This window comes from Castor canadensis, chromosome 13, assembly GCF_047511655.1.
Source record: "Castor canadensis chromosome 13, mCasCan1.hap1v2, whole genome shotgun sequence".
Lineage (NCBI taxonomy): Eukaryota > Metazoa > Chordata > Mammalia > Rodentia > Castoridae > Castor > Castor canadensis.
Window position 1 is genome coordinate 12,081,988 of NC_133398.1, and position 15,076 is coordinate 12,097,063.

General features: G+C 33.1%; 1 protein-coding gene across 13 annotated transcripts in view; it reads right to left on the reverse strand.

The window, feature by feature from the left end:
• The window catches only part of Rabgap1 (RAB GTPase activating protein 1), a 166,582-nt gene that overhangs the window by 100,676 nt on the left and 50,830 nt on the right, over window positions 1–15,076 (reverse strand). For 12 of the 13 annotated variants that reach the window (XM_074051047.1, XM_074051045.1, XM_074051044.1 and 9 more), the window contains 6 exons: window positions 13,622–13,732; window positions 13,215–13,281; window positions 11,151–11,253; window positions 9,607–9,776; window positions 2,754–2,925; window positions 97–190 (listed from right to left, as the gene is read on the reverse strand). In XM_074051047.1, coding sequence (XP_073907148.1) covers window positions 97–190; window positions 2,754–2,925; window positions 9,607–9,776; window positions 11,151–11,253; window positions 13,215–13,281; window positions 13,622–13,732 — 717 coding nt within the window. Of the gene's footprint in view, window positions 1–96; window positions 191–2,753; window positions 2,926–9,606; window positions 9,777–11,150; window positions 11,254–12,085; window positions 12,220–13,214; window positions 13,282–13,621; window positions 13,733–15,076 lie in introns of those variants that run through there. The other variant, XM_074051054.1, reaches the window with a different exon arrangement.

A 15,076-nucleotide genomic window follows, 5' to 3' on the forward strand; every position in this document is an offset into this window, starting at 1 on the left:
ATTACTGGTTCTAAACTGAGTATTATAGTTAGGTAAGATTCTCTATTTATAAAATAAATTGCTGATAAAAAGGAGAGCTATTCTATTACAACTTACCATTTTGACAGCAGTTCTCCCCATGTTTCAAGAATTTTTTCTGCACATTCTTTGGATACATCACCAAATCCACTCAAGAGAGGCTCATCATTATCTTTAATAAACAAAACACACATAAAAGTGTAACAGAGATGACTATGCTAGTCAGAAGAATGACATGGGAATGTGAAAATCTAATATAAAGACTTTACTTGAAGCATAAAGTCAAAATTTTTATTTTTAGTATTATAAATACAAATAAAATAAAACTGGTTCAAGGTGGAATGTTTTTAGTCTCTTTAATACTATTTTCTTTCTACATAGGTCTTTATAGGTCAACTGTGGAAAAGAGCCACTTAAAAATTACAAGACTCAAAATATGGTATGTTTCCTTTCTTTATCCAAAGTAAACAGCTTTATGCATGAACATGTATAGTAGTTTTTATATATGAGAGTTAAAAAATTTTAAGCCACCTAAGTCTTCTACAAAGGGAGAGTAGAAAATGGTGGAATAAATTATGATACATGTATACATGGTATCTGTATACTGACATTTATGTTTACACAATAATATGGCAAAATAACATGTAAAATACAAATATGAAGAATTAAATCTTCAGTGTGATCTATGATAAAAAAATAGAAAACAGACTGGAATGAATTATACTAAAACATTAGTAATTACTAACTCTGAGTGATGGAGGCATGATTGATAATTTACTCTTCTATGCCTTTATGACTTTCTCAATTTTTTACAAAGATGAATTACTTAAACCTTATGTAATTAAGAAGAAAATGCAAGAAGTTAGAGATTATGAGATGTAAAGGTAGTGAAAAAAGTGACACAGAGGGCTAGGGGGTGTCTGTCAGTGATAGAGAGCATGCTTAGGATGTTTGAGGCCCTGGGTTCACGCCCAGGTTCACTGACATAGGCCTAAGAGGAAATCTGAAATATATAATGAAAGCAGGAAAAAAAATATGGACTAATAAATCTACTTAATCCTTTTTTGTTGGACACTTGAAGGGTTTTCAACTTTTTGCTACAAAGTTATCAGGATGAATCTATTTCATTGTCTCAGTGGGCATATGCCCAAGAAACAGACTTCCTGAGTTAAAAACTGGATACTTTAAGAACTTTGAAATTTTCAGACAAACTTTCTTTCAAAATGGTTGTACCAATTTACATGTCCACTGCTGGGTGCATGTGTCCTCATCATTTTTTTGGCGGGGTTGGGGGTGAGAGGGTATCCAGGGAGAATATAGGAGTCTTAATTTACCTAAATGAAGGTTCAATATTTAAACCTTTAAACCTCTGATGACTGCAGCATGAATCTGCATCTTCACTAGAGACAGTATTTCTAACAGCTTGACTTTTAAAGTCAGGTTTAGAAGTCCATTACACTGTTAAACTTCATTACATTATGACTTGGACATTATCTTTAGTTTTGCTGGTCATACAGGCTGAATGTGAGACATACTTGTTTATGGATGAATGAAGAACAGAAAAAAGCTCAAAGGCACTAACATAAATTTCTCCATTTTCAATGGTTTGCCAGACTGGCTATACTTTCTATGATTCAGATAGTGGACTCATAGGCCTGGATTCAAATCATGACTGCCAATTTCTACCTGGGACCTGAAGCAAACTCACTTTTCTGAGGTTCCATTTCTTTATATGCAAAATGAGAATAATAATAAATACTATTTTTCAAGATTAAAAGCATCTGCCTATCATAAAAGCATCTAGTAATTGCTAGCCACTAATAAGTGACCCTAAGGTGATTAATTACTAGGACAGTGGGAATTAGATGGGACAATGGGAAATAGAAAGTCAGTTTACTCTAACCTTGCAAAAACCATGTATAATCATAGCTACTTATTAGGCTATGTCTAAAATAGCCTGTTTATCCCTCTAAAATTCTTCTTGCACTTTATAAAGCCCCAACTCAAAAAACTACTTTTCAGGATGCACTACCACATTCTCCACATGAAAAATGGATTCTCCTCTATGAATTTCCTATGAACCTACCATAGATATATGCCTCGTATGACTGCATGTCATAATCAGCTTTTTTCATTAAAAATAAAGCATTTGTTGTGTTATAAATTAGAAAAGGACTCTCAAATGTTCCCTTTCATGTGCCCCTTCCTTGCATACCTCACTTCTATATATCTTTTAATAGTGAAGAACAAATTAATTCAACAGATATAGCATGAAATGAAAAAAACTGGTGGATTCTTATTTAGCATCATAAAAACAAAACTGTGCTGGGGGGGTATATGTATGCACATGCGTTATTTAATGAAAGGGTATGTGTAGAAGTCATGTTTTGGCAAGTGAAATTGTCCCTGTAAAATGAATCAGTTGAGATGATTCAACTACTTTAGGTAGTTGTCAAAGCTGCTCTAAAAGAAAATGTGCTAATACACCAAGCTAGTACTAAACTGATTTTTAAAAGAGCACTAATTATAAAATCTAATTGTTTCAATTTGATTGCAAGTACTTTAAAGAACATCCAATGTTAATCATCTTCTAATCTGTCACAGCTCATTGTATACAAAGTACTTACTGAATGAATTCCAAGTGTCATGTCACATTACCAATCCCCTGATAAAATTTTAATGCTATGCATGATCTGTTACCACTAAATACAAATTAAGCTCTCTATACTATTTACCTTCTTCTTCATCATCTTCTGGAGGAGAAGGGATCATTGAGCTCTGAGATCCAGACTGTGGCAGGCGAACAGAAGGACTGGCTGTAGTTTTCCTTCTCTCTCTTTCTGATTCACTTTCCAAACACACAACTTCATAAAAAATGTCGGTATTACTCTTTCTCTCCTGTTTTATCTTGAAGGTGGAAAAATATTATTATGTAGTAAAATCTTTGTTTTAAATTAAATACCACTTCTGATTTTATATAGGATAAAAGAGTAAGTGAGTTTCTTTGAATGTCTACACTAAATCTAATATTTTCTAAGTAGAAAAGCATATGTTTATATTTAAAACCCCTTAGGAAAATAGAGCATTTACCCAGCAGGACTCCAGTTTTGTACTCTGTCATCAGACTGTATCATTAAATACCCAACTACCCACAGTCAATATAAACTAAAAAGCTAACTGTTCTGTACCTCGTGAGATACACTTTAAGGAGTCCTTTCAGGTTTCCTATATAAAACTACACATCAAAAAGTTTTAAATTATTCTAAAACATGAAATTCAAGACTAAGAAAAGTCCTTTTCTATGTTTTCTCCCTGCTCCTTTTGCTTAGTTAAAACAATGTAGGGAACTTTTTCCTAAACTGAAATCTACAACTTGGGGTGGAAATTGGGTGAGGATGAATGGCAGAGAAGACATCAATAAAAACCACAAAAACTTTGGTAACTCCAATTGATTTGTTTTTGGTTTTATTTTCAGGCAAATTTAACAGTTTAAACTGACCTAAATTAAAACAGGGAATGCAAAATTTTTCCAGTACAATAAATATCTTAAATACATTAATATTCCTATTATGGCCATTTAAGGAAGAGGAAGGGAAAAAAGTAAAGTAAGACATAGAGCAAGAGGAGAAGGGAGAACTGTAGGAAAGGATACAAAGAAAACTAGAAAAGTAGTGACACCACAGAAAGACACATGCACTACAGTAAAAACACACAAAGAAGAGGGGGGAATTCAAAGTCCGTAAGTTAGAGAAATATCACAGTAGATCTTCCTATCTCAATGTTTATTTGGATTCTTTGAGAAAATTACCCCAGTTCCACAACTAAGGACAAGATAGTGGAATGTCCTTTCAATATCACCCTGAAGCACTGATATAGGAACCAATGATCTCATATTTAAGGTCCAAATAGTAAATTATCTGAGGCTATGTGGACTAGTAGCCTATCTCAATTATGTTCCTCTGCCATTAGAGAGAAACAGCCACAGACAAAAAGTAAATTGAGTGTGGCTAAGTTTCAATAAAACTTTCTTCACAAAAACAATTGTCCAGCCAGATTTGACCCTCGGGCTATGGCTTACTGTCTTTGGTTTAACATGTTTAAAGGATTATTTGATTTTCTAAACAAATATATTTATATATTTTTAGCTTCTTACTATTAATAAAGGACTCAGATTCTGTGAATTTACTTATTAACCTGTAGGCTTGTGTCCAGGAGGTATGTAAATTATTTCTGTCCAATAGAAAAGATAACCTAAAGACATTAATCTAGCAATTTTACCCTAAAACTTTTTTTTAAAAGAAGGACAATATAAACTCAAGTTCTCAAATACATATAACACAGTTTACCATGTTTCTTGTTCCCTCATTAATGAACTGAATTAAGACCTCTGACATGTTCATTCTAAATATGTAATAACTTTGATTTTTCACTTTAAAAGTTATACTTTGATAGGGACTAGGATTAAAATTGTTCGTTTTGTTATAAATTGCTCTTTAAACATCACTTAAATGCTATCTGAAACAGTTCAAAGGTCAGCAATTACTTTTCACATTAAAAAAAATAAACTATATAAATGAGGCACCCAATGTAGTTCAATCTAGAAATTTTCCCATGAGTCATAGTGACCAGAGCAATAAAGCCTTGTCATGTCAGATAAATAGTCAAGAAGGGACCAAGCTTATAAATTAAGAACTTCAGCTATGAATATGTTTGTGTTGTTGAAGCTGGGTATAAATATATGGGATTTATTACATTATTTTAAAATTTCTATTTATGTATGAATTTTCTATAACAAAAAGTTTTAAGCTGGGTGCTGGGGGCTCAAGCCTATGGTACTGGCTACATGGGAGATTGAGATCAGAAAGATCAAGGTTCAAGGCCAGCCAGAGCAAAAGTGACTGGAGGTGTGGCTCAAGCAGTAGAGCACCACCTGCTTTGTAAGTGTGAAGCCTTGAGTTCAAACTCCAGTTTAAAAGAAAAAAAAAAAAACTTGAAACCTTTATATATGCATTATATATATATATATTAAATTATACAACATAGCTATGTAATACATATACTTATATAATAGATATAAAAAATACATATATAAATGTCATAATAGAGTAATATATATGAATTTAATTATATATAACTACAATGGAAAGCAATCTGGTAAGACAAAAGAAAGCAGACTTGACAAAAACATCCTATGTTCTTGAATAAGGTGAATTCTCCCCCAAAAAAGTAAGAGTAGACAAGTTGATGCTAATGTTCATGTGAAAAATAAACAAAAGTAATAACATCCAAGAAAGTCCACAAAAATGGGAGTATTTAGAAAGGGAAGGCAGCCATCCCAAATATTAAAACACATTAGGAAGTTTACATGATTAATACAAGAATGCAAGACTAAAGGAACTGAACATTAAAAAAAACAGAAAGAGGTCTAAATACACATGAAAATGTGATAAAGGTAACATTGCAAATAACTGAAGAAAAGCCTGGCGCTGGCAACTCATGCCTCTAATCCTAGCTACTCAGGAAGCAGAGATCAGGAGGATCACAGTTCAAAGCCAGCCTGGGTATTCCCAAGACCCTATCTCAAAAAAAACCTTCACAAGAAAGGGCTGGTGGAAAAGCTCAAGATGTAGGCCCTGAGTTCAAACCACAGTATTGCAAACAAACAAAACCAAACAACTGAAGAGAAAGTTGTAATTTTTAATGACTGGTATTTGTACAAGTATATGACCATTTAGAAAATTACTAAGTCAGGTCCATATTTTACATTAAACAAGAGAGTCACCAGAATAAAATACTAATGAATCAGAGAACTAAAAGAAGTAAAATGAAAATGTAAGTAACACAAGAAAAACTAATTCCTTTTAACTTGGGAGTGAATAAAGCCTTTCTAATTTGATCCCAAAGTCAGAAGTTTTAAAGGGAAAAAAATTGGTAAACTCAAATATATAAAAAGAAACTGCATGGCAACCCAAAAAGGATTGCCAAAACAAGTCAAAGACAAGTGACACTATGAATCCCCCCTGTATAATGAATATACCCTAGTAAAAAATTTATGGAAAAAAATAAAAGTGACAAACCAGGAGAAACATCATTATCTCTTAAGGGCTAATTTCTCAAGCATATAAAAAACCTGTAAAACTTTAGAAGGAAAAATTCTAAAGCCAAAGAGAAAAAATAACTAAAAGACATGAATAGGAAATACACAGAAAGAAAGTTACACTTGATGGCAGAGTGGCTCAAGTGGTAGATCCCCTGCCTAGTAAGCATGAAGCCCTAAGTTCAAACCCCAGTGTTGCCTCCCCTAAAACAAACAAAAATCAGTCACACTTAAACATGAAAAAAAGTCTAAACTCATTTACCAAAGGATGAATTAAAACTCCTCTTAGTTACCACTGCCATACAATCTAGATACTTAAGTTTGACAACACACTCTTGAAAAACAGGTACACTCAGACCCCCTACTTCTTATGGTTACAACCTCTTTAGGGGGAATGTGATAAACACAACAAAATTACATAAGCATTTGCCTTATGTGCCAGTGATTCTACAAAAAGAAACTATTCTAATTAGAACACAAAATGCACAGTTTCACAAATCTGCGTTATTTGGAATAGCAAAGAACTGGGGGAAAAATAATCCACGTATCATCAATACTTCTATTAATGGAGAAAACCATAGTTCATGCAGACAACATGGTACTATGTAGTCATTAAAAAGAATGAAGACACTGGGTGCTGGTAGCTCACACCTGTAATCTTAGTGGCTCAGGAGGCAGAGATCAGGAGGATCGCAGTTTGAAGCTAGCCCAGGCAAATAGTTTGTGAGACCCTATCTCAAAAGTACCCAACATAAAAACAGGGTTGGCAGAGTGGCTCAAGTGGTAGAGTGCCTGCCTAGCAAACATGAGGCTTGAGTTCAAACCCCAGTACTGCCAGGAAAAAAGGAAAAAGAATGAGGAAATCTCTATGAAGTGACATACAGTGTTTTCCAAGATATATTAAGATAAAAAAGCAAGGTAGAGAACCATATATATATATATATAAATAAATAAAATATTCTAATTATTAATTTAAAATATGTTTAAAATACATATGGGATTTTATTATCTTCATAAAAAAAAAAAACTGGAAAGATAAACCAGAAACCAATAGCAGTTAGTACCTATGGGAACAGGGTAAGGGATACAAATGAAAGTAAGACTTTCAAGTATATATTTTAATAAAATTTTGACTTTATTCCATATACGTATTTTACATATTCAAAAAAATTAAAAAAAATTCAAGCTCCCATACTACAAATAGAAACAAATCTAACTATATGTCATATAGTAACAAGACCACAATGAAAAAGAATTATTCTGGACTGGGGTGTAACTCAGTAGTAATACGCAAGGCTCTGCATTCAATCCCACTGCTACACACACCAAAGGAATTCTGCCAACTGCCAATTTTATGTCAACGGAACACATTCAAAGAACAAAAAGAAGTTCCATAAAGTCTTATACTTTACTCAATAGTTTTATTAATTCTAATACTGACATTTGAAAGTTTTCTGAAGATAAATAAAATTAAATATATTACTTCTGTTACTATAATTAAGATATTCAATACTTTTAGTGCAAAAAAGAAAAAAAAACTAGTAACATTAAATTACTATTGGTAAGGGAGGGGGTGGGGGCAGGGGGGAGAAATGACCCAAGCCTTGTATGCACATATGAATAATAAAAGAAAAAAAAAATTACTATTGAAAATATGTGCATGAACTCAACTGATTCAGTCAAGCATCGACAATGGATGTTAAAAATATTGAGCGTTGTTGAGGAATAGGATACAATTGAATCCTCTGTGGTTTTACTTTCCACAGTTTAAGCTACCTGCCACCAAACACAGTCTGAGAATATTAAATGAAAAATTCTAGAAACAAGTATTTCAAAAGTCTTAAATTATATGCTGTATTTAGTAGTATAATGAAATCTTGTGCCATCTTACTCTCACCTGTTAAATCTTCCCTGTGTATAGCATATCCACACTGTACAGACTATGTCTCATTAGTCAGTCAGTAGTCATACTGGTTATCAAATCAACTGACAGAGTATTGCAGTGCTTGTCCTTGAGTAATCCGTATTTTAGTTAATAATGACTCCAAGGCACAAGAGGGGAGATGCTGGAAATGCATATATGCTATAGATAAGCCAGGAAGTACTTTAAGTGAAATAGTGTAAGGCCTTCACATAATATAGAAAATAAATTGAATGATGAAGTTGTTATGATCTATGGTAAAAATGAAACTTATCAAAACTGTAAAGAAAAAACAAATTTGTGCCAGTTTGTTTTCTATACCTTAAACTGCACAATTTATGGTCACAGTGCTTAGTTAAGATGGAAAAAGGCATTTAACTCGAATATATAAAATAGCACATATATGGTTTGATACTATCCACATTCTCAAGTAAAGTACCCACTGGGGGGGAGTGTCTAAGAACATATCCCTCTGTGGATAAAGGGGGGGTAACTATATTTGGAATTTATCAAAAGTATCATATCAAAGACTACTTACTAAATACAAAGAAAATCTCAGTGGAAAAACCTATTATCATGTACTTCCTGATTTAGCAGTGGAGGAGCTCTGGTGTACATAAGCATTTTGATATATTTATTTTGAGAGGTATATTAATTTAGGGCAGGTGTGGATGTGTACAAGTGCATATTCATATGACACACACACAGAAAATGAGAATAAGAGACTCAGGTTTCCAGTTATTGTTATACTAATCAGTTGGTCTTTTAGACATCAGCTTAATTTATAAAGTAATAATTTAATAAAAGATTACCTTCTCTACAGTTTTGTTGGCAATAAAAGTTCTGTAATCCTATAGTTCTAAGAACACTTAGTTGGTTTTTTTGTTCACCTCCAACTGTGTTTAAAAAATTTTTAGAAATTCAAGGAGGCTAGTAAATCCAAAGCTGGGTAAGCAGAAAGAAAATCACACCTTGGTACATCATAGTTAAATGTCTAAAAACTAAAGATGAATGATTTTAAAAGCAGCAAAAAAAAAAATAACATTGCATACAGAGCAACAATAATATAAATGAAAGCTGACTTCCCATCAAAAACAATGGGAGCCAGAAGGCTGTAGGACACCTCTAAAGTGCTGGGGAAGAAAAACAAAACAAAACAGAATTGTATATTCAGTGAAAATATCCTATTGGAATGAAGCAAAATAAAGAAAAGTTAGGATAAAGGCACCTAAAAAGAATGTATCTTTAGCAGATTGTCACTAAAAAAAAAAAAAAAAAAAAAAAAAAAAAAAGCTAAAAGTTGTTCAGGAGGAGGATAAATGACACCAAAAGGAAACCTGGATCTTTAGGAAAAAGTGAAGAGCAATAAAAAATACAAATAGGTGTGTAATAAAAATTACAAATAGGTGTGTAAATCTAAAAAATGACCCATTTTCCCTCTTAACATATAAACACGTACGACTGTATAAAGATCTAACTGATGGTTTAGACTAATGATAAACCAGTCTCAGAAGTTAATTCTCATTTCTTAGTCTTCCCCTCGCCTTGTATTTATACAAAAATTTAGTACCTGCTTCAGTTTCAAAAAGAAATTTTCAGTAGTACTACGTTTGCTGAAGGGCCAGAATAATCTTTCATTAGGTGAGCAAACTCGAACTTTTGTCTCTAGGAGAAATCGAACAGGCTCTTGTACTTCTGTTATTACCAAATCAATAGCTGTGGTCATAAACAGTACTTTATCTAGAAAGAGAAAAAAGAGAAAAACTGTTCTTTATAGAAAAGATGGAAATACATTTGCTTATACAATTAATCTAATAGTAATTGTTTTATCATAAACTTTCAAGATACCTTATGGTTTTCCATCAGTTAAATAAACATTAAAACAATTAGGCAAATCACTGTCTTGAACATCTTTTTTTTTTACATTGAGAATTTGGTTCTTGGGTAGAGTCCTAGAAATAAATTAGCAAATGACACCAGTATATATATTTAAAGCTGGAGAAATATACTATCAGATTGTTTTACACATGTATCTTCCTTACACCACCCTCATCAACACTAGAATTTCTCAACATTTAAACTTGTCTAATAATGGATAAGTATCGTATACTTTACGAATGTCTTTTTATATTCTTTAACCATTTTTATCTATACTGCTATTAATAATAAGAAAACTGAAAGGGGAAAAATAAATGTTCAAGAAGAGAAACTCATTAACAACATTACATTTTCAGAACAGAGTATTATGCTGCCATTAAAGGAAAAGTATAAAATGTCTTGAAAAAAGTTCTTTATGCAGCACTCAGAAGGCTGAGGTAGGAAGATCATGAGATTGAGACTATTCTGGGCTACATAATAAGACTGTCTCAAAAAACCAAAAAGAAAAAAGTTGTTTTGCATGGAGTACCTGAAAGGCTATACAAGACACTGCTAATAGCGATTCTCTTTGCAAGGGGGCGTTAAGGACTGTGATAGAATTTTTTTAATCATATCTCCTTTGAATTTTTAAACATATGTTTAGAATGTCTTTTCAATATATAAGAACATAAATAGAAAAGGGAAAACTAAAGAGAAAGGTAGGAAATCAAAATAAGCAAAAATGATGCTTTGTTTGTAAGTCAAATTTAATAAGAAACCCAAGAACTATTCACATTCTTTTTTTCATCTGCATTAGGTAAGTACTAGAAACTGGTCAAGCAAGTAAGCCCCTAGGCCTTTTGCTTTTTGGGGGGGAGGGCAACACTCAGGTTTGAACTCAGGGCCTCAAACTTGATGGCAGCCCTCTTACCACATGAGCCACTCTGCTAGCCCAACATCTTGCTTTTTTCCTTATGCTTTTCAGATAGGGTTTTTCATACTTCTGCCTGAGCTGGCCTTGGACCATGATCCTCTAACACTTGCCTCCCAAGTAGGTGGATTACAGGTATGCTCTACTATGCATGGCTTGTTTGTGAGGGAAAATCTCATTAACTTTTGCCCAGGCTAGCCTCAAACCATGATCCTCCTATCTATCTCCACCTCCCAAGTAGCTGGGATTACAGATGTATACCACAAGCCTGGCCAGATTTGAGTATCTTCTTGAGACTAAATGTTCATGCTAGCAATTTGTGTTACCTTTAGGAGTTTCTTCATTTACAACCTGAAAATGTGGGGATTTTGGATCCCAGCTTCCAGTAATAACATAAGACTTTCCATCTGAACTTTTGCCCATAGACTCCTAAAAAAAAGAGAAATAAGCCTTAATGCTAAAGTAGGTGAACAACAGCTAACTACCATTTTGATGCTTTTAAAAAACAAGTGCTGAAAAAATATATTAAGAAGAGTATCAGACTTTTTTTTAGAAGTATTTACGGTATATTTGGTGTAAAAATAAAGAAATTCTCCAAAATATGTAACAAAAATATGAAGTTTAGGAATCTGGAGTACAGAAAAAATTTTAGTCATCCAAATGAATAGCTGTGGTCTACTCCAATTGCACACAGTAGGAGAGTTCTATGCTAGGAAAGGCCAGATCCAATAGCTATAGAACAAATAAAGATGGAATGGGTCTCCTAAATGATAATGTGAAACTTTCTTGCCATTTGCTGGTGTAATCAGTGGATGCAAATACGTTTTCATTAATTGTAAACTGCCTGAATAACTGGGCTGGATTCATGGGAATAGGTCTCTTCTCTTGAGGATAGCTGGGCTGAGTGACAACCCAAATTACCCAATCATTTCCAGCAACAGCTACAACTTGGAAGGTGTTTGTTAAGCACCAGTATCTGAAATGAATGGTATCTGTTCTGCTTCAAGAGGCAAAATAGTCTGTTATTCTGTTGGACCAAAAGATAAAAAAACTGAATTGGTCTATTTTTCTCTGTAACATCCTCAAGATGCCCACACACATTCATTCCAGGGAAATGAAGAACAAAATGAACTGTCTGCCTTCCTTCCAAGCTCCAAATCCCGCAGGCACGATCATCACTCACACTTGGAATTTCTTGGTCTTCTTTGGGATAAACCACCAAACCACTAATAAAATGTAAATGGTCCCCCCAAAAACTTACATTCATTTTATCTTGAATATCTTCATCTAGTTTTCATATTAGCAGCTGAAGTGCAAAATGTGGTCACTCAAGGCAATGGATCAAGTTTAGTCTCTGGGCTTCAAGCTATGCCATCAACCCTGTCTACATGTCTGCTTCTTCCTCCTGAAATGTACACTTGCCAATAGCCACATATTTATCACCATCATATGTAATTAGATTTCCTGAATCCCCACTCTCAAAAGAGATTAAATTCTATCATATGCAAATAATCTTCATAATCCAATACAGATGGTACTTATGTGGTATTTTGCTTGATCTTGTATGTCAAAAGGTTGAGAATTTTAAGAATAAAATAGCCTTCCACTGGACAACTTCATGAAATGGAGGTGGGAATTTGACCCGAGTGAAGCTGTTCTCAGCTCAACTATCAGATATTTTTTTTAAAAGGTAGAAGTTCAAGTGAATGATTTCTGTTAATATTAAAAGTGTGCCAATTATTAGTACAATTGTCCCTAAAAAGTATGTGTAAAGTAAATGTGAAGAAACAGAAAGGAAATTCACTATCTAAAAATTTAGCTGAATTCTTCTGTCAAGCGAATAATCACCATATAATTTTCGGTATAATATAAATTTCAGTTAATAGTAATAATGCTAATACCTCCTATAAGTAGTATAATTTTGGTTTTGTTTTGCTTGGGTTTCTGTTTTTGTTTTGAGACAGAGGCTAACCTTATATATCAGCTGGCCTTGAGCTCTTGATCCTCCTGCCTCAGCCTCCTAAGTGCAGGGATTACAAGCTTGTGCCAACATGCCTGGGTCTTCCTATTACTTGTACATGACCATTTGCAAAGAAGTCACTGATAAGTTTTCTCCTTTGATTCTCACATCAATCCTACCCAGTAAAAAGGAGTTATTTTTACCACTACCATTAAGAAACCAAGGCTAAGATACCTGTCCAAGGTTAGACATGTAAATAAATCAGGAACAGAGAAATTTCTTTACTTTTGTGTATTGTTTTAAAACTTATTAGAACACCTTCATAAACAAGTCTTAACATTAGATTTTAATGAGATAAAGTAAAATAAAATTTACACTAAGGAAACAGTACATAACCTTCCAGTAAAAAACATTAAAAAAAAAAACTTACCAAATTTAGCAAGTGCATATCACTATTTCGTACATCTTTTCCTGGGCAAAGGAGAAGGCCAAAACACCTGTTTTATAAAGAAAAAAAAAAAAAAAGAACTGACATAAATTTGGAAAAAAAGGTAACACATATCAGCAAAAATTAGTGCTGTCCAAAATCATAATCTTCCTTCTTTAACTGAACTAAGCAAATTCTGCTTTCCATATCACATAACTCAGATGAGTGTAATAAATGAAGATTTATGGAAGTTCTTTCAAAGTAATGACGCATTCAACTACAATAAGTAAAAGAATTCCCAAGAGGTAACAATACTTTGCAAATAAATTTTTAATACAGTACATGACTACTTCATTACATTAATAACTATCAAAATTTCTATTTGAGCCAAACTTACTAAAAATGTTTACCTTTCAATGGCAAGTTCTTTGTTAGTTGTTTGTTGTACATAGATGACAATCTTCTTATCAATTCCTTGGCGTAGTTTAAAGCACTGTCTGTCCTTGTCTTTGGGAACAGCACTGTAGACCAACATGTTTGATTTTACAAAATACTTTGTCACAACTAAAACAATTTTTTAAACAAAACCCTCAAATTTCTGATTCTTTCCTATGCCTGGTTTTCAAATAACAAACAAACAAAACAAAAACAAAAACAAAATCATCATCTGCCTCTTAATGTGGAAATTTATTCAGCACTGCAAGTAACCTACTAACGTATTTATAAAAGCTAGAGAAAACACTCATATGTCTCCTAAAACATGGCTTTACTTTTCTCTGTTTTGTTTTGTTGCTATGAAAATTAAGTTAGTTAGCTATAAATTATTTAGCAGGGCATGTGGAATACAGGAAAAAAGATTTTCTTTCCTTTACATTTGGTCACTGTTTTTTTCTTTGGCAGTAGGAGAGTCTGAACTCAGTGCTAGCCAGGTGCTTTACCACTTAAGCCACACCCCAGCCCTTTTTACTTTTAGTTATTTTTCAAATGCCCAGATTATTTTTTTAAAAAACAAAAACACAGTATAAACTACTCAATATATCTCATGGGATTGCTTAGTAATTAAATAAGAACAAAAAAGAAAACAAGATGCTTTGAATGTTATAAAATAAAGATGTTCCTTCTTTCTAAGGGCTACTTTCCTTTTTAAAATGTTACTTTATTTTTGAATTACCATGCATTGTGATAATACCATATAGGAGTACAGTGTATGTTGAATAAGTTCACCCCTTCATTACATTTCCATCCTTCCACCTTTGCAAACAAGTATTGAGATACACATACACAAACACATATTTGTATGTATAAAGAGAATAAGAAAGCCACTTCACTCTAATTTTCTCACATCATATTGTTTATATTTATGTGATACTCACCCTCAATCTTACATATACATATATCTCTGGGAAAGATGGTAAGTCATATGGGCATATCATCTTATTTTAACCACTCTACCCTAGTACATCATATTGTTTATATTTATGTGATACTCACCCTCAATCTTACATATACATATATCTCTGGGAAAGATGGTAAGTCATATGGGCATATCATCTTATTTTAACCACTCTACCCTAGTCAGCATTTAATTTCCACTTTTTTTTCCCTGGTACTGGAGACCAAACCCAGGGCCTCAAGTATACTTTACACTACCACTGAACCATATCTCCAGTCCATAATCTTTAATTTTGATATTATACCTTGTGTTAAGGAGAATATGCATGTGAAAAACTTTTGGGGCACCTCAATAACACTTTTTGGGGATAAATTCCCATATATATTATAAAATTAATGCATAATGTAACTGCATTAGACAAGTTAAAATCTGACAAAGCAAGGAATGTTTTTCAATGGTTTCATCACTAGAT